Source organism: Centropristis striata, chromosome 15, assembly GCF_030273125.1.
Source record: "Centropristis striata isolate RG_2023a ecotype Rhode Island chromosome 15, C.striata_1.0, whole genome shotgun sequence".
Classification (NCBI taxonomy): Eukaryota; Metazoa; Chordata; class Actinopteri; order Perciformes; family Serranidae; genus Centropristis; species Centropristis striata.
In genome coordinates this window covers 11,266,646-11,287,128 of record NC_081531.1, presented here as the reverse complement: position 1 = coordinate 11,287,128, position 20,483 = coordinate 11,266,646, and the positions used below count along the sequence as shown (strand labels likewise).

Here is a 20,483-nt window from a genome sequence, read left to right as displayed (position 1 = left end):
AAGAAAGTTTTTTTTTTTTTTTTTAAATGAACGTAACTGTCAAATGTGAGGTAGTGTTGAGATGATGTTAAACATGATGCGCTGAGGTTGAGTTAGGTAACTTTGAATGACAACATTGACTATTGGGTTTACATGCACAAACAGTGTTCTCCTGGGTATAGTATAAGTAATGCAAGTAGACCTTGCATTACTTATACTACAAACCCTCACTTCCCCCTCCATTATGTTACTTCTTCAGAAGGAGCCACTAACTACAATTGCAAATATAGACCAAAATAAGTTGATATACAAATGAAATATGTGGCCGTTTTGCAATCCTGTTTACTATAAATTGGATATTTAAGCATTATTTTAGATCTTATTGGGGGGCTAATGGAAGTTTTACATTTTTATATTCTAAAATTAATTGTAGTATTTTTTAAGGTATCATAAAGCAGCACTGTTTTAGCTTTTAGGTGAAGGATGTTTAGCAGGTAAGAAAGGAGGAGAATCACTCCCGAAAGATGATATGAACTCCACAAAGCTACAAATCTCTCTGGAAAAGTCTGATTTTTAGACTAATCAGAAGAAATGTCTTAATTTTATACATTCCTTTAATGACAGCTGTTATATTTGTCTGCATTTACTGTGGTCAGAGGCATTAATTTAAATCCAGTGACTCTATTTCAACAAACATCACTATGAAGTGTAGTGGTAGCAAATCATCTGGTGTCAAAATCATGTCAGAGAAGAAATGAGAAGTTATGTTTTGAAACAAAATGTTTAACTGAGCCATGTTGGTTTTGAAAAAGCTGACTCTTCAGAATGAAAAAGATCACTTTTTGTTGTGTCTCTGCATAGCAAAACACTGTCTAGTCGAACCATTCTCATTTCCAACCTTTACACACAGAGACTTGGTCAGGACTTCTTGGTGTCTCTTTTCAACACACTCCTACATTGACTGACGTAGTGATAAACATGTGGAACACATGGTTTTAACAGTGTGATTTGAAAACAAAACTTCCTCGCTATGTCAACACAACAAAACTACTTGGTTAAGTTTCAGAAAGATAAAGTTTGGTCATAAAAAATCCCTTTTTTACGTAAATTAAGTCTGGGGATAAAAACAATCTGGCCTTGGATTGTGAGCAGCCCCTGTCATTGCTCAATCATATGCACTGACATGCCCATTCAGACGCTGATAGAAAAATTAAACTTCCTCTTCCCTCATACATCTTTTTTCTTCATTTCAATAATAAAAAGCTATGAAGTGAACACAGAATGAGATTCAGATGGACTTTGAATGAAATCTTGTCAGATGATTGAAACATCCATTCATCTTAGTCATTTTTCATACCAGAGAACAATTAAAGAGCGTATTGTTACAGTTTTTACTCTTCTTGAATGCAGTGTGATGGATGAGTTTCTCAGACAATGTGAGCGAGTTTCTTGACACCTTCAAAGCTACAACTTTTACGAAATGTCACGTTTGATCTTTTCTTTGTAAATATTCTTCAGGGAGGCCACTTTATAGGTATTCATATTTCCCTTTTGAGACTTTTGCATGTGTGATATGTTAATAATGACATGTCCCATCTGTTTTCCAGTTGCTAGAAACAAATCCCCGATTGTACAATATAAATTGATTGACCCATTCCACTGAGTTCCAACCCTTCAAAGTTAACATGATTACAGTGCACTTCTCACACCTCACTGATGTCTCATCAGTTCACTTTGCAAATAGGCCTCGGATGCCCGAACTATAAAAAGTTATTGAAAACCATAACATCTTAATGGCCATCATGGCAGATCATTGGCACCACTGTGTGAGAGTGAAATTAAATATAATGAGAGAGAGAGAATAAGACAAAGAAGGAGAGAGAGGGATTAGAAAGAAATCTTTTCAGTATTGCTCTCTTTGGTCTTCTTCATCAATGTTGTCTGTCTTCATTACAGTGTTCAGCATGTTGTGCAGGTTTCTAACACAAGGTTAAATGATGTCTCTTTTACTTCAGTCCTGTCAACCAAAGGAAACATTTCTGCCTAAGTTTGATGGAAGTAATGTGCTGTCCTCAAAATAGTTCTGATTCTCAACAGTTGAATGGCAACATTAGTGGAAATTGTTGCTGGATGTGGTGTAGAAACAGCCAGGGCTGGATCTATAAACAGGCATTCTAGTCTTTAGGGGTCATCAAATTCAACTGCTTACAAAAGGAAAATATTTCTTACAATATATTAACCATTATTTAGCGGAGGTTACATTATATAATCTTTAATATATACCATAGACTGTATATAAATAATGGGCGTAGTCACTGTGACGTCACCCGTTGGTTTGTGGCCCGTTGGAAGCATCAAGTTCAGCGTTACACTCGTCGCCATCTTGTTTCCGATATGGGGAGCAGACCATATTTGGACTGTGGAGGAGCGAGAGGGATCTGATCACTGACTACACGCTTCTCTACACCAGCAACAAGACTGAGAGAAACTGCTGCTAATTCATGTTAGACATTTTTACTGAACAAAATGTTCAAATAAACTGTCATTAAGTGAAAATACAGTGTGAAAGGGTCAAAATTATGAAACCAAACTAGTAAACGATCTTTTTTACATCTATATAACGTTATATATAACTTTATTGACATGTTGCCGTGGATACGCATTGTTCTGCTTCCCTCCTGATGATGGCTTGTCTTGTTAGTGACCTGTCAATCAAAGGTAGCAATTTCAATTTCTATCAATAGATAGATAGATTACTTTATTCATCCCCGAAGGGAAATTCGGGGAAATCATACGATTCTTCATCTTCTATTTTCTTCTAAATGGGGCCATTATTTAAACTATTAACATCAAATTATCTTGAAGATTTAAGGTAATAAATCAAGTGAGAAGTTTTCTCATTTTGCATTGAAATGAATGGACAGAAATCTTTCTGAAGCCAAACTTGGCACCCCCTGCTGGAATTTTTGGTAGAATGCAGCTTAAGGCACTTCCTGGTTTGCCTCCATGCTCAGACCCGGAGGTTGCCACCTGATATATGCACAGTCGCCCATAAAGTTGCAATAATTTTGTTTTCAGACACAATCCTCTGTTATTTGTTGTTTCATTTTCATTGTGATATCTTTGGAAGAGATTGATGTACACTTTCTCTGTCAAGAATAAATCACATTGTCACAATCATTTCATGGAAAGAGGTAAAACATGTCTTATTCCAACTTTATGGCAGACCATGTATTTAGAAAAAAATAAAAATCAGCTCTAAAACTTTATTTCAGTGTTATATAGTTTTGTTAGTGCCAGTGTGTGGGGGAAAAAAATAGTTTACGTTTACTGGAGATAAAATTTTATTAGCAGCAGTATTATAGGCTTGCAGCTTTTCAGTATGCTTTTAGGTGCAGCAAAGTGCAAAAATTCCACGTTTCTCTCTGGCCCTTAGTCATTTTTTCTTTTACGAAATATCTAAATGTGTGTGGGGGGGACAGCGGCGAGTGTAATCAGTGGTGGAAGAAGTATTTAGATCGATTACTTAAAAAGGAGTTAGTTAGTCCACTACAAGTAAAAGTGCTACATTGAATTGTTACTTAAGTAAAAGTACAAAAGAATCAGCATCAATATATACTTAAATAATCAAAAGTAATACATTTGTTTTATATATTCCAATTTATACTGTTATTATTGATTATTATTTTTCATGCATTTATGTAAGTAACATTTTACTGTTGTCAAGGTAGGGCACATTTCATCTACTTAATATTCTGTTATGTCGTTGTATTTGAGTTTATCAAAAAGAAATTCATGTTAAGTTTTAATCTGAAAAGTAACAAAAGCTGGCAGTTACATGTAGTGGGGTAAAAAGTACAATATAGTAGCTTTAAAATGTAGTGTAGTAGAAGTAGAAGTATAAAGTACTTCAAAATTGTACTTAAGTCCAGTACTTGAGTAAATGTTCTTAGTTTCATTCAACCACCAGTGCTTTGTATCCATTTAATCCAGCCCTGATAACAGCAAGAGGAGGAAGGAGTAGGTCACAGGTAGCTACTCACCCTGTGAACATTTTCTTGGACTAAAATACTGATTTTAATCCCACAACAATCACTCACTTTTTTTGCTTTTCACAGTGAAGTGGTAAGGCCTTGAGTTAAAGAAAGAAAGAAAAAAAAAACCTCACAATTCTACAGAAGAATACAGAATTTACCCACTTAGGACTTTTCTGCCAAACAAAGGCACAGTAATTAGATCAGTAACTGTTTCATTGCAAGGAGCAAGGGACATTTACTTGAATGCTGTGTCCAATTATGCCTGAGCATTCATGAGTGCAAAGTGAATAAGAATCAGATTTTTTAGAATATTTTTTTATGCTCTGATACATTTTATAGACTTCAGATTAAATCAGAAATCCCCAGGCACAAACCAAATCCTCCTGTCAAACTTACAGACTGACATAAGCATTCTTCCTGGATCATAGCTGGGTTTAAAGTACTTTTCAGATACTTGATTTGATGAAAAAGAAAGGCATTACACATCAGATACCTACACACAATGATCTAGTGCTTGGCGGGTTTTGGAGTATGTTTTTTAATCTTTTAATGTCGTGTGGGAAAAGGGATTTTCCAAAAATAAAGTCACAATGAACTCAATCAACAACTGAAAACATACCATATGCATGAATTGATCAGTGTTAGAAAGTCCGGCCCAACCTCCATGGGATTTGAACCCTTGACCTTTGTTTACCTGAGAAGGTGATTCACTGACTGACTTATGGAGAGAATTGATTTAGCATATTTTGAAACATACATGATGGACTCGTGAACTGACCATAGGTTGCATTGAGGAAAAATTTGGTCAAAATTCAATGGATGTTTTGGGGGGGAAAAGTCAGCTCTGTAGAACTTTTTTTTTTGTTTGAAATGTGAAACACCTAGAAATAAGAATCAGTTGTGATTAAGCTATGACTATTCCCCCATTATTAAATATTATGATCATAATGCAGGGAAATATGCTTAGATGATTTACAAATAATGTTCAATAATATAAATGTGTAGATAATCTTTACTTGTTCAACAGTGGACTGATACTGAACATACACTTCATACAAATAATGTAGTAGTAATACATGGTATACTATATAATAATGTTAAATATAACTTAATAAAGGTATGTGTTTAATAAAGGAGCCTTCTGAGTTCCTTTACATAGTCATATAAATTCAATACTGGTACACACTCATATAAAAGGTTTATTTTCATTCCAGCTGCATCATATTAGCAATTGGTATATTTTCCCCCTCTAAAATCATATATTATATAGATCTGAAAAATCCCATATAGATTGAGCTCGGTATTTGTGGATTTCTTTTACAAAACATAGTATAACTGCATAACTAAAATATCTCATGACAGTCTAATCATAGCTCACATTCTCTATTTTTTCCCTATGATTTGCACCTAATCTGGTGCAAGCACATTTACTTTCATAAAGAACGTACTTCTTTTCCATTGCTGGCAGATTCCCACAAATTTCATTCAGAGACACAACATACGCCACGTGCCAGAACTGCATTATTTGATATTAAAGATAATGACAGCATTGAGAGAGCATCCAGCCCCCACAGCCAGCTGCTTCACACCTACAGCATACAAAACATAGGGAGGAGGATGCCCACATGACCAAACCACTTGGATGCTATAACACTAATTACATATTCAACAAAAAAAACCCACTGCCATTTAATGTTGGACTGCAAAATATTATCTTGGCATTTCCTATAAATATTTAGTCAACCTGATATTGAGTATTGTAATCAGTGTATGCCAATTTCTGTCCTTATCTGTCAGGAAAGCTCTTTATTCCTGCAGTCTCACTGCAGTCTCAATGTGCTCACTAGTCCTCGGTGACAAACAAAGAATATTCAGGCCTATCCTGCAGCAAATAACCCTGCAAATAACCCCAATAAAGAACAAAGCAAGTCCTCCTTTAGATGTGCCGTCTTAGGCCTACCCTGCCATGAGAAATACAGAGAGGCACTTTTGTTGCTTGTTATGGTTTGCTTCTGCACTCTTATTACGCTTCCCGAAGTCAATATCTGTTATTTGCTGTTGTTCTTCATAGGTAAAAGAATGCCCTTGAAATGGTGGATTTACTTTTGAAGATCAATGTGAGAAAAGAACGCTGGTTTGCATGGCAACAGATGTGTGCAAATGAATGCGTATCAGCCCACAAAAGGGCTTGGTGCTGTTTGCCTTTTAGCCAGAATAACAAATCCCTGGGATGAATCGGCAATTCAGTGGCAAATACAGTGTGTGTGTGTGTGTGTGTGTGTGTGTGTGTGTGTACATATTCATGTGCTGTTTGTACATTCTCTGTGTGTTACTTTCTCCATTATCATCTATGGACTCGCTGCATCCAATTACATTTCCAATAGAAGGCTTCAATAAGGTCCTCTTCTTCAACAATGCATCTCGCTGTTTGTGTTTACAGATAATGTGGCCACTCTTTCCTTATTAAAGTATGTAGATTGCATTTGTGTGACAAATTAACTATTAACCGTGATGCACAGATTGCTATACGAGCACCACTATAAGCCACGGGTCGGTAGAAGTAGTTGTAGAGACACACTGTTTTTCTCACCTTCAAAATGTTTTCATGATGGGCAAAAAAATACAAAACTCATTCTCTAAGATCAGGGTTAATGAAGTCCTGGTTAGGCGTCATTAAAGTTAGTTTAAAAAGTAATAGAATTGCACATAAATGCTTAAAGTGAAGTAGTAACGAGGACAACATTAATACCGGAAATAACATAGCTATTGAAGTTAAGTTAACTTTGTATCCCTTTTCCACCAAGCCAGTTTCAGAGCCGGTTCGGAGCCCGTGCCCAATCTCGAACCACTTCTTTTCGATTGCCAATTAAAGAACTGGCTCTGGGCCAGGAAAACTGGTTCCAGAGTGGCACCAACTCTTTGCTGTTTTTGAACCACGAACCACTTATGCCAGGGCCTGGGGGAATATCGGCACCAACAAGACCACTCAGTGCTGTTGAGAAAGACCAACTAAAACGTGAATTATTCAATCATTTTTAAAATTTGATTTGTTTAACTGCAATGCGAATTGATATGGGCTAGCGGGCTAGCTCTAGCGTGCTAACGTTAGCGGGCTAGCTGTTTATGTTTATGTGGCCACTCTTTCCTTATCGCATTTGTGTGACAAATGAACTATTCACTGTGATGTATCCCTGACTTAAGAACTTATTACTTGTATATTGATAATTTCACATGTTGTATTTAACATTCACACCCTCATTATGACAAAGTATAGAGATTGTAATTTGCATAACCCCTATACATATACAATATTTAACTTTCTTTGGTGTACCGTTTTACGACTGACTTCTGCAATAACCCATTTCTTTTTTATCTCAGGGACCATTAAAGTTTCATGTAGTCTAATCTAATATATTGGCATAATAAATTAAATAACTACATAATTTGTGTTAGGCTTTCAGGGGACAGTAATATGCTGTATCTGCATGTGCTGCATGGATTCATGTGCACTCACTCACTCACTCACTCACATGCCCAGATCCCTTGACCCAATTTAAAAATCTGGTCATCCTACTTACATGATATTGAGTGTCAAGGGTGACAGATTTCTTCGCCCAGTTTCAATCTAATCCCACTTCATCCAGAGTAATATTTGCACTGACTTTGTGTCATGACTTCTGCAGTGATTGGGAAATGCGCCAACCCATATTTCAAGTGATTATGGATTTTTCATTTGCATATTGGATATAATGGATGGGTGGATATTGTAGGTTATCTGTTTTAACTCACATGGCCTGACACAGGGATATTTTGTACTATATGAGTTCTATTTCAACATAATCTGACCCTCACAATCTGTTTATGAAACTCTTGCTTTCTTCTGTACGCTCTCGATCAGTCCATTGGCTCTGACGTAAGAGGGAAGCACTAAAATGCAATGAACAAGCACCATTCTTTTTATATGGACAGCAGAATTTGCTTTAGTAGCAAATGTTATTGGTTTCCAGTATTTAGGGCAGAGAATGTTCTTTCTTTCCTTCCTTCCCATTTTGCTCCACTAAAAGTGTTTGTGCAGAAAGAACTCTAAAACCAAATGTCACCAAAATTGGCAGTTGGATTTCAAATTTGACCCACTACCCGGACACAAAAAAATTAACTTATTGACCTCAAGGTTTATAACTATGACAATCAAGTTTACATTTCTGCAACTATCTTGAAAACGGCTTGGCTTTGAGGAAAAATTATTTCAATGTTTTAATCTTTCTATTCTTCAACATCTATGCTTCAACAGTCAAATTTTTTTCTCAGAATCCTATTTTCAACAACTCCAAGCATTCTGATCATCTACCAAGTTATCAATTTTTATCAAAAGAGGTAATTTAAAAATGTGTAATGACACATAAATATGTTTAGATACCTACCTGAAATTTGTGAAACGTGTTCATATTTCCCCCATGTTAGCAAAATGACATGCATGGCATGCTGCATGTTAAACTCCTATCTCCTGCTGCCCAGCCCCCATTAAGATGCAGGGGTAGAGGGGTTGTTTAGTTTAGTAGTTGTTTGTCTGACTGGGATTTGTGCAAGTTAGTCTTTGTGCATATAGTCTACAGCCCCAACCAAGGCTCTAAAATATCATTAGCCTAACTGGGATGTGTATTGATAAATTTTTGGCACTGTGCATGGTGCTGAAGTAGCAAATGGATTGGTAACTGTAACCTTTGCTCAGTGCTGCCCCTCTGTTGGTTTCATGTTGAATCTTGGGGGGTATCGTGCAGTTGCAGGTGAGCAAAACAAAAAACAAAGAGAGCACAAGAAACGTATTTTTGTCGGCCAAAGCGTCACCATAGGGTCTATTAAGAATTCGCCTATGGGTTTTTTGCATTGGATTTTGGATCATTACAGAAAATAAGCTCTGTAGCAAACACACGTTTTTTATATTTTTATTTTTTGATAATTTTCACAAATAAACACCACTTTTATGATGTTTGAAGCTTTAATGTGGCCGATAGAAGTAAAAAGCTAACGTTATCTAATAGTGAACTACACCACACTAGCATGACTTCTACATCACTGCCGTTAGCATCAGACGGTCTCCGACAAGCTAACCAGCCGCTTGACAAGCTAGCTGATCCGTAGCTTAATAAATTGTTTATTAACATCATTTAAAATCTACAAGATTTTGCAAGAGCACTAAAAAACACAAGGCGGACTAGTCAGAGAGCTGTCGTCCGTGTTTGACATGATGACGTTTAATATCCCCGACAACTACTGTAGTCTCATTTAGCCACTTGTTAGCAACCGCCTTTTTAAGGACCTGTAAAAACTCCAAAATTCACAAGTGAGGGTATTTACTAACATATTGTTGTACAACAAAACATGAACACATTTTCAGCTTGTGTTAACCACAGACCTTATTTCAGGCATCAAACCAAAAAAAACATTCTTCTTATTGAGTTAGAGAGGTTAGACCCCAGGGCGCTAACATGCTAACTTACTTCCGGGTTTGAGAACTCATTCCTATGACACCCTATTATTTAATGGTTTAAACAACTGCTGCAATGAACACTATATATAGAGAGAACAGGAGAAACTGTTAGTATATGTTAGTATAAGTGACTAAAATATACGACAATTAAGTAAAAAAGGTGTCAAGTTACCCTTTGTGTACAATATTTGAGTAAACATGCTTTCCACCTAGCATGTCTGTGACCAACAGTCGACACGTTTACTTGGTCTGAATCCCAATGACTGCTTGAAACCCTTAAGGCTACTTGGCCCTGATTTGACCCCACAAGTTTGATCCATGCAGGAACAGAGTCTTCGAGCACAATGTGGTAAATATGGCGGGTCACTGCAGGTGATGCAACATATGGGGGCTCAGTTGGTGCGGTTGGCAGTGTCCTCAGGCAGTAACCAAGCAACCGAGGACTATACTAAGACAGAGCGAGAAATGCGGCTGTGCATCATGTAATGGATGGGACAAGCGGGGATAGTGTGTGAGGGTAAATGGAGAGCTAGACAGCTGCAAACACAAACAGGCATTTACACCCACCCAAACACATCCACAGAGTGACAGCAACCTGCACACATAACCCCACACAAACATGCGTAACCTTTACCTTTCCCACACTGTCTTTTTAAAGACTCTGCCAGAGGCTCTCGCTCTCAGTTCTACACCGCTGACTCCATCTTGACACAGAGATCAGAAAGTTGCCAGAAAGTAACCGGCAATTTACTCCTTGGTTAAACACTTGGAAGCCACAGAGCCCCATCACCAGCAGCAAATCCATCAGAGAGAAATAAACGCTGACAAAGACGGGGGACAAGAAAGAAAGAAAAGGAGAATCCATCTAAACCTCTTAGGCTCAAACAACCTTCCCGTTTCACTCTGGGGGGTGGAAACCCCTGAGGTGTGTAATATGAAACAGCATGTTAATGCTAGAACTCATCTCTTTGAACTTCTTTATTGCTATTAAAAGGTGCTGTTATGATAGTCTCCTCACTGTCTCACCTGACATCTTCTGTCCTCAAATTTTCTCTCAGCTCTTCTCTTTTCATCATTTTACTCCTGGGACCTCTTTTGCCTTGCTGCTCTCGCTTTATGTGTGGCTATTTACAGAGCCACAAGTCATTATACCCAAACAACTAAATAGGTTGTCAGTACAAATATCAAAACAATAAAAACTATGTTGGATTGTAAAAAAAGAAAAACAAGAAAACCTTGTAACTAGAAGAAGGGATTTTCTGACACTTTATACTTAATATAAACACATTTTTGCACACAGCCAGTGGACATTCATTATTTGACAGCAGGAGGTTGCTTGCTAGAAAAACATAAACATGTTTTTAAGCCCTTTAATGACTAATATACTTATTTTTCCCCCTTTAGGAGGCTTAATGGCCACCCACTGTAAACTGTATGTCCCTGACAATTAATTCAAGACTTACTGTAGCTTTTGCACTCTTTGTAAATAACACCAGCCAAGGCAACAATGTGAAACAGTTAAAATTTGTCTAGCCATCTTGCAAACCCAGGATAATTATAGATCTCAAGATAAGAAAAAAAATGCAAAAGTTGGAAGAGAGACAAAAATAATAAAAGTGAAAGAAACTTTACAGGGATTGATTTGAACCCCTGGATGCAGTGATGTCAGGAATTCTACTGATATTTAGATATTGTGTGGGTGAATCCTCCTGAGGGTTTTCTTGCCATGCCAGACTCACAATAATCTCCACAAAAAATGTTCAAATAGTCATCTGTTCTCATTGCATCGTTATGCAAACACAGTGAATGTAAAATTTGTAGTTTACCTCAAATTGTTTATACACATGTCAGCTGGATGGAAAGATCATGTCATGTTCCTGGGTTATGAATATTCTATATGATTGCTCTGATCAGAAGCACTAAATTCTGGCCATGTCTGTCTTTATGAAGGGAGATAATCTATTATATACAGTTATTTTATACAGTCTATGGATAATATAGTATAATAATGTTTTTAATCGATCTGTGTATTTTTTTAATTTTAATTTTATCTGTGAGTGCGTATAAGCACTCACTGTTCTCACAGTTCTGCAGCCATACGTGAATAAGCCAATGAGCTGAGAATTAAGTTGGATAAAGCTACAGTTTGCAAACTGAAAGTTGCAATAACAATTATAAATCACACAAATACAAGAGTATGAATTGCAGCAAAACTAGCTGCCTTCATCAAACCTTGCTAGCATGAAGTACTAGGTTTAATTTTATCCAAAACTTATTTAAACACAAAACACATTTAAATATGCAAGACTACTGTGAAAACTAACCTCATGCCTCTTCGGGGGCTAAAACATAAAACATTGAACTCCTTGACGTTATCGTTACAGTATAATCTCTTGTGAGTTAGTTTTACAATCGACAGGAAGTCTCTTTTCGACCTTTCAAAATAAAAATGTCCATTATCAAAACAGCCTTTACCATAATACTGTATATAAATATTTATATATTGCATGTTTTTTATACTGGAGTATGTATAAAAACATAGCAATAAATCAATTAATTGATCGTTAACGTTACAGATGCTCGAGTTGGCAGGTTTCTTCCAAACACCCATCTCTACCTGTAATGCTATTCATCAATCATCATTGTTTTGGTGTGAATTGACAAGTGTTACGGTGATAGGTAGTGATAGATTAAGATAGAGATAGTGTTTCTCAAAGCACCAAAAAAAAAAAAAATCACAGAGTTGAACTTTTTTCTTTTTGGTATAGTTAGTTTGACTCACCAGATGTAGACTGTTGGGCTTAACCTGCCATTTGCTGCCTATTTCAGTTAGAATTCTCCTCCCCTGCTGCTATCTATTTTGCTGTGGCACTGTCACTGCGTCCTGGACTCAGCACCACCCAAGACAATTGGGTGTGATTGGGTGCAGTCAGACCTTTCACCAGTGCTGACACAGCACTGTGGAGAAAGGTCTGGCTATGTCAGAATAGTTCTTACATGAAACTGCCTGTACTGTACATCTCCTACACTCTGCAACTCACACCAAAACCATCTAGATTGCTAAATAACCTGAAAGGTTAGAAATAAATATAAACATTCATGGAAAAAAATATAAGACCACAGGTACATTTGTTTGGACAGATATAATGAATGAACAACAAAAATTGGTTTTTATCAAGAAAACCAAGGAAAATGTCTAGATATCAGCTCTTAAATTAAACTCTTATGATATATTTTGTTGTTATCATTATATTTGTCCAAACAAATGTACCTTTAGTTGTACCAGGCATTAAAAAATTGAAGATAACAATGGTGTAATAATTTTTTTCATGACTGTATATTTATAATTTTGGATTGAACTGTGCCTTTAAGGGCCAGAAGGTCAATAAAAATATGTTTTGTTAAAGTCCAATACTCTTTTAAACATACCAGCAAATCTTCCCCTTCCGTCCTGTTTTTCCTTGATTTTGGTTCGACCTCAGAATGTCTGAGTATACCACAAGGACTGTTTTGATTTGGGTAGGCGTGGCCCCACCTGTTTGCCATATGGTGCCTGTGGTGAGCTTGGTTGCTTAGAGACAGACACATATGATTTAACATGGAATGGGATGCCTCTATAAAAAGCTGACCACACCAGCTTCGTGAAAGTATTGCTGCATGATTATTGTGGACAAATACTGCCCAATGTCCAATTGCATGAATCTTAGATAGCTTGGATTTATTTTTTTTTGGGGGGGGAGTAGATTATGAGATGCAAAAAGCTTGGCGTTGCAGTGGCTGTTGGTCTGAATAATGGAATGGAGTGAGAGAGAGCAAAGAGAGTGGAAGAGAGGGAGAGGCACAGAGACACACAGGGGTGATTATCTCTGCTGTGTAACACAGAGGATTGGACTCAAGATGAGCCTCTCCTCTGGCACAAATTTATCTATGTTGTCAGGTGTGCCTAGACGATTACCCACCATGCTGTGCTGCTCTGTGGCAACTCCCACAGTGGGAGTCAAGTTCTCACACAAGACCAGAGCGAGGGGAAGAATGGCAGCCTATTACTCACAGCCTCGTCCTTATGTTCCCTTCACAAAGTCTGATGGACAACATAACCTTATCTATTGACTCATGGCTGGCTGCTGTTATTATCCCGTATTATCCATCCCTGTCTATTTGTTTTGATAGAGATTTCAAAGCTAAATGCTATTATGCTGACATGTACACACAAAATATGATAGCAGAAGGCTGTAGCTGTTTGGTCATTGCTGTTTGCAGCCATTATAGGAGCACTTATGTTTCTTTTTAAATATTAGATAGGATTTATGTGCAATGATTCCATAAATAATCCAGATTTAAACGGCATTGTTTCATGCCGTTTAAATCAGTGCTGGTTTAAAGATGCATTATAAGCTCGAGTAGGATTTCAAGTAGAATTATAAAGAATGTGGTATTGACGTTTCTTTTTAAAAAATTCACAGTGATATGTTTGAAGCAGCTCTTTAAATCAAGACAGGCTCAGTGTCAAATAATTCAAACAATGTTGAAATTGTTGCTATAAATGACATTTTTGATGAGTTGGACCACTTGAGGTCAACTCATGAAAAGAAAAATACTCCGTAGAAAATAAATAAACCTTCTTCCATGCTAAAGAAACATTCGCCACTGACTGTACTGAAATGGAGTTTACCATAGCCTGGATGGTGACAACTTTTATGTCAAAATTGGATTCTTCCAGCACTTATTATACTTTTGCCTTTCAAGTGACACTTCAGGGGTTAAGAACTTCAAACATGAAATGTGCTTTGATTCTAAGTGGAGACAAACATAAAAGAACCTCCCACGATCGCTTTTATTCTTGTTTATTCATACAACTTTTCACACTCGACAACAATGCTCACAAAGCAAAGCACTGTCAGTCACATCATCAGAAGGAGGGGTGGACAACTGTGTCATGTGTAGCCTTGAATATTACATATTTAAATAAATGTATGTATTCATGTATTTCCCTACAGATTTATTGATTTGGAATAATAAATATTCAATTCTTCTGCTTCCTGTAGTCATATTAATGACCCTCTAATGCATTAATTATTACCTAGATGTGATTTAACAATTTAGTGTTTTTATTCTCTAAAATTGCTAAAATAATGTATTTATTTAAAAAATGGAGTAGATGGTAAATTGTTGTCATATGTTAAAAATGCCAAATCGTGGAAAGTCCCATAAAATCTAAATTTTCCTATTTGATTTAATAATATTCATTTAGAGCCATCCAATCCTTTCCTTTGGTGTTCGTCAACATGATTTTTTAATCAAATTTATATTACATAATCCATTCTGACACAATTCGACCTAGTTATCTAGGCACAAGCAGAAGGCATATTGCTTGGAAATGTAAGCAAAAGTGGAACAACATGTCATTTGGGCAGAAAATCGCAAATTTCCTTGTGATTTCCAGTGGTAAATTTTTATAATACTGATAATATAGAGTATAATATAGAGTAGTTACTAAATGTCTAAAGTAACAAAAGTTGGACATCCTGTGTGTCTGATTTGTTCATAAAAAAATAAAATAAAAGTATCACATCCAAATGGGTTTTAATTATAAAAGTTAAAAGTTACTTCATAATAATAATAACAATAACAGTAACAATAATAATAATAATAATAATGATAATAATAATACATTTTATTTATAGAGCGCTTTTCAGGGTACACAAAGACGCTTTACAAAACAGTAAAATGCAGTTAAAGATAAAACAAACAAAATGCAGTTAAAGATAAAATTAAAAAAAATAAATCAACAACAATGGTCACACATTAAAAGCAGTTCTGAACAGGTGAGTTTTGAGAAGTTTTTTGAATGTGGTTGGATCTGAACAGCCTCTGATGTTTACTCCAGAAAGTATTGAAATCCGAAAGCATTTTGCTTGGATTAGATTAGATTTTATTGTCCCCAGGGGGAAATTCACTTTAAATATGGACCAATTAGTTGCCTTTGGGAGCCCTCTTATAGTGACCTTCTCAGTGTTACATGTTCATAGATAAAAGACATGGAAACAGGATTTCTTGATCACTTATGGAATCAGTTATTTTTCATATAAAAGCAGAAGACCCCCTTTACATAAATGAACAGTAAAATATGTGTTTTATATAAAATCTGTTTTACCATCCATGCAATAGAGGGTTAATAGCATTTTCCACAAGCAATAATCTTGCCTTGTCAAGTCTTTGGGATGTCCTCAGTTTGTTAAATGTTCCCTTTTATCCCTTCATGTTTCAAGATGACATGCAGTAGTCAGAGTACAAACACTACCACTGTTATCTCTGGCCTATTGCTGCCACCGCTGTCCCATCCAGTTTGATCCCTGCTGTGACTCGCATCTCAGGTGGGGCCTGACAGAGGACCCACAGGATTATCCAAACAATGCTAAAACTGGGACATAAGGATTAGCTTTGGCCCTGTAATCCCCAGTGGAGTTCCCAACACCACCCCAAACCCTCAAAGGCTCCTGCATTCAACTGTGAAGATTTAAAGTCTTGTGTCATGGTTGAGCGGATAATTAATGTTCATTAGATGTGTGTGAGATGTAATTATATGGAGCTAAACTGTACATTTATTTCTATAAACATTCAGAAACTTTACTTCCCGGCACTGCGAAGACAAACGCCTAATCTCTATTTCTACTGCTGAAAACATCCACCGTGCTGTCTGTTGAATTCTACCAAAATGCCCTAATTTAACACATCATTTCATCATGTGTTTTCAGGATCACCACCACCGCTGCTTGTATGATGGACCTGAGGAGGTATCCACTGGATGAGCAGAACTGCACGCTCGAGATTGAGAGTTGTGAGTAATTCCTGCCTTTATTTATTAATATTTTTCTTCAGTTATTCTTTATTTTCTTTCTTCTCAGCGCTATAAATCTCTGAACTGTATCTCTCTGTGTCTGCACTCTTAAACACAGCTCTGTTCAGTCAGCTGACTGGGCTCCCACTGGGTCTCCACAATTTGTGCTCAACTGTAGTATAAGGATTTACTCCCAATTTTAATATTTTCAACATAATCCTTCCCATCCAATTTACTGTACTTCCCTCTGTAAAAGAAGGGACATTCTTAACTTCCTAAATATACCCTCAGGGTTTGCTATTTTAGGAAGAACATATTGTATTTGTTCAGATAAATCCATTTGAGCTATTTTATTGGTTCCAAGAAGAAAGTTCCAGTGTAGTTCGTTGGTTGGAGTTTATGTAATATTATTTTAATAAGCCATCTTGTACACCAGATCGCTCCCATTAAATGAGCTGATGGTCATAGCTCAATGAGTGCTTCTACATTCACTGCAGCAGCAGACGGCTTTCTGTAATGTGAACTGTCCGTGGTGCTGAAATGATGAAGTGGAGCAATCGGTAATGCTGTTCAAAGCTCAAACCTGCAGCCTAGTTTCATATGACAACAATTTATGAGCAGTACATCAGAAGAGGTGTCCTAAGGGTGCTGAAGCACCTCTACGGAACCTAACATTTAACCACAGCGTGCTAGGCTTTAAGACTTGAATGCATCTCAGGACCTTTACTGTATCTCTATCAGTCTCTTTCAGTTCTTTCATGCTCGGTTTTTCATCAATTTAATCATACATTTTTTAACAAAATTCCAGTGGTGGAATTACATTTACTCAAGTGTCGTATTTAACTTCAAATTTTAGGTACTTGTACTTTATTTGAGTATTTCCAGATTTGTCTTTTTATACTTCTTGTCAGGCCGGGCTCAAGGCAGGACTCAGACGCAGAGCAGGTGTACTTACAGTCTCTTTATTAAGGAAGCAATAAGGGAAATCCTCAACAGAGAGCCAAAAGCAAAAGAACCAAAGAGCTACAAACACTCCTGAAGCTGAGCTGAGATATCTAATAAAATAAAAGTCGCTCCAAAAGCAGGAAAGGCACAGGAACCCTATCTACACTAATCAATAAACTAACAAATCCTAATCTATGAAAACAGGTTCTATCTAACCTGACAAGGAAAACTAACAAAAGAAATCTCTAACAAACAAAAGGGAGGAACCAAACCTGATGGGGAAAAATAAAGAATCTACAAAACGCTCCGTAAATCCTGGAGAAGGGACTAAAGGAATGAAAAATAACAGAACACAAAATCACTCCAACCAGAGGAAAACAAAACGGCTATTGAGATAAAACTAAGAAACTAAACACTAGCGCTACGCTATAAAGTTACAAAGAAAAATCACTCTCGCGAGGAAAACTCAATAAGGCGAGGCGTGGCTGTGGTATATAGTACAAGACACGGGCTGGTATGGACTATTTGAACACATGGAGGGAAGGGAGCACCAGGTGAACACAATCGGTAATTAGGGGAGACAATCAGACAGATGACACTGGGGAAAGTGACCTGAAACGAGAGGAGAGTTACTATTTCAAAATAAAACAGGAAATAACGAGACCAGGACACAAAATAAGACACAACCTCTCCGCGGTGTGACACTTCTACTCCACTACATTTAAGAGGTTTTAGTTACTTTTTAGGTCAAGATTTAACATAAGAAACATGATCAATTTTAAGTGATTACACGTTTATAAATTGAACTACATTAAAGCATTAGAAATAGTTAGAATTAGCCCGAAAATAATAATACAATAATCATTTTGGAATAAACTGCATAAAACAATGCAGCCATTCTGCATAACAAGTACTTTTGATACTTTAAGTACATTTTGATGCTGATACTTTTGTACTTTTACTTACGAAAGTTTTGAATGCAGGACTTTTACTTGTAGTGGAGTAATTCTGTCATGTGGTAGTAGTACTTTTTTAAAATTTGGACGCCTTCAGACACTTTTAAGGTGTTCAAAATACTCTCCCAGGATTAATATTTGATATATAATAAACACATTTAAAAAGAATATGGCAGCAGTGTTACTGTTCGTAGTAATCTTTTAGCTTGTTTTTGTTGGTCGTTGCTTGATAGCTTGTTGCTGTCTATGGCTGCCACAGCATTAGTGTTTGTGAAGTATACATCTGCTATGATGTTACATGTTATGTGTTTTGGCTCTCCTTAGTCCGCTCGGCGCTGTTTCAGGTTTTTTTTGTGGTTTTTGATCATTCTTTGTAGTTGTCTTGAACCTAGTTTGCCTGGCGTACATTTGAATCTCAGATTTTATGAAAGTCCACAGACATCTACCCCTTCAGTACATAAAAGTGGAAACACCTCTCAAACCTTTGACAGATACAAGTCAAGCCAAGGTCAGAAATTTTAGTGGAATTAAAAACAAGAAAAACACAGATTTTCTAATGCTATTATAAGTAAAACCTAAAAATTCAGGCTGACATTTCTCAGATGAATGTCTCTTCTTTAAACTCTTGCATTTTTAACTGCTGCTCCAGTGCCAAAGATCATAACTCCTTTCTTGCTGGCATACTAGAGAGGGATGAAAGCTGTGGTTTGGTAAAAGGGGTGTCCTCAACATTAATTTATTATCACAAAGAAAATTTAATTTGCTCACAAACCAAGATAAATTTGCTCAAGCGTGATGACGACTCCACTGGATACATGTAGATGCATCTGAATGTGGTTTCCGTGTAAAGATGGTTAAAGGGTGTTACACTCAACTGTGCAAGTGAGCTGGAAGGCCCACAGCTGGTGTTGGTGCACAAAAGGAAATAGAGCATAAGGAGCAAAGGAGGCAATTTAAGACTCAAGATTGCACAATAAAAGTAAAAATGTGAAGTTTAGCAGAGGCCTGATACAGCCAGCAGTGTGCTTGTACTGTATACTGACAGTAAACACTTTGAGAATGTTTGCATGTTATTGTTGCTGAGCTGAAAATAAAACCTGGAACTTTCTGTATGCGAGGCTAAGGATGCACAGCTCCGTAACCACTTTACAAAATGTGCTGGACCCAGATACAGGCCATTTGAGTTCAGTGTGTGTGGGGTTACAGGAAAGCATGAAGGCTTTACTCTACAGTAGTCAGCTAATGGACTAGAATGTGTTTTGCTTGGTGCATGATGTGCACAGAAACCTAACAAATATTCTCCATATTGCAGCTAATTCTGTGAATTTACTTGAAACAGTTTATATGCTGAAAAAACACATTATTTCCATCCTCAAAAGGAACAATAATGGACATGTAGGGTTGAGATTGGGTTCCCAAACTGTCAAAACAAACTTCAGAGGAAAACAAGAGAACAGAGGAAGGTGAAATCAGGCTGTGGCAGATTAGTGTGAAAGAGATGTGGAATAGGATGAGAAACATTTTTGTGTATGAGCTGTTAGGCCAAATGGTTGAAGGGGACCAGGAGAGGCAAAAACCAATTAAACCTGTTTTTCAACAGGTATGACAAGGTGACCTCAGGCCACCTACACAGGCCTTTACTGGTGACAGTACAGGTGGCATCTCAGCTCCTTAATAAATCTAAACTGTCCATGAAGGATACAACATCTCTGAACCTCTGCCAGTGACCTCACTTGATTGATTTTAACCCCTTTGTGAACCTGATATTATGGACTACTGCGCTCAATAACCTGCTCACATCACCTCACAGTGTTCCACGAGTGTCCAAACCTTCAACATGGAACAAAAATAATAGCCATATCCCTGTGCTGATAATATTTGTATTTGATTTCTGTAGAGATTCAAAAATCCTTTAACCCTTTCTGTTTGAGGAAGTGCAGAAGGAGTGGACAACTCACAGACACACACAAGAGATCTTTCCAAATACAAAAAAGAATATATGGCAGAGCTTAAGTAATTTCTCTAACACAAGTGTTTTGAATATAATATAATATCAAACATATCCAAAACTGACATTTTATTTTTATTTTTGCCTACAAATAGAGAACAAATCCCACCAGGTATTTAGATTCTCCTGCATAGCATAGCTCTGATTGATCCAAACTCTTTTCAGAAAACAAGCATTTTTAAAGTTGCTTGCTTGTCCTCTTGCAGACAAACTTGACAAAGTATGGATTCAG

The 20,483-nt window shown here is 36.9% G+C and overlaps 1 protein-coding gene across 1 annotated transcript in view; it reads left to right on the top strand.

Annotated features, from left to right (window-relative positions):
• The window catches only part of LOC131986614 (gamma-aminobutyric acid receptor subunit beta-2), an 87,558-nt gene that overhangs the window by 37,277 nt on the left and 29,798 nt on the right, over positions 1–20,483 (top strand). The window contains exon 5 of the mRNA XM_059351656.1: positions 16,260–16,342. Coding sequence (XP_059207639.1) covers positions 16,260–16,342 — 83 coding nt within the window. The remainder of the gene's footprint in view (positions 1–16,259; positions 16,343–20,483) is intronic.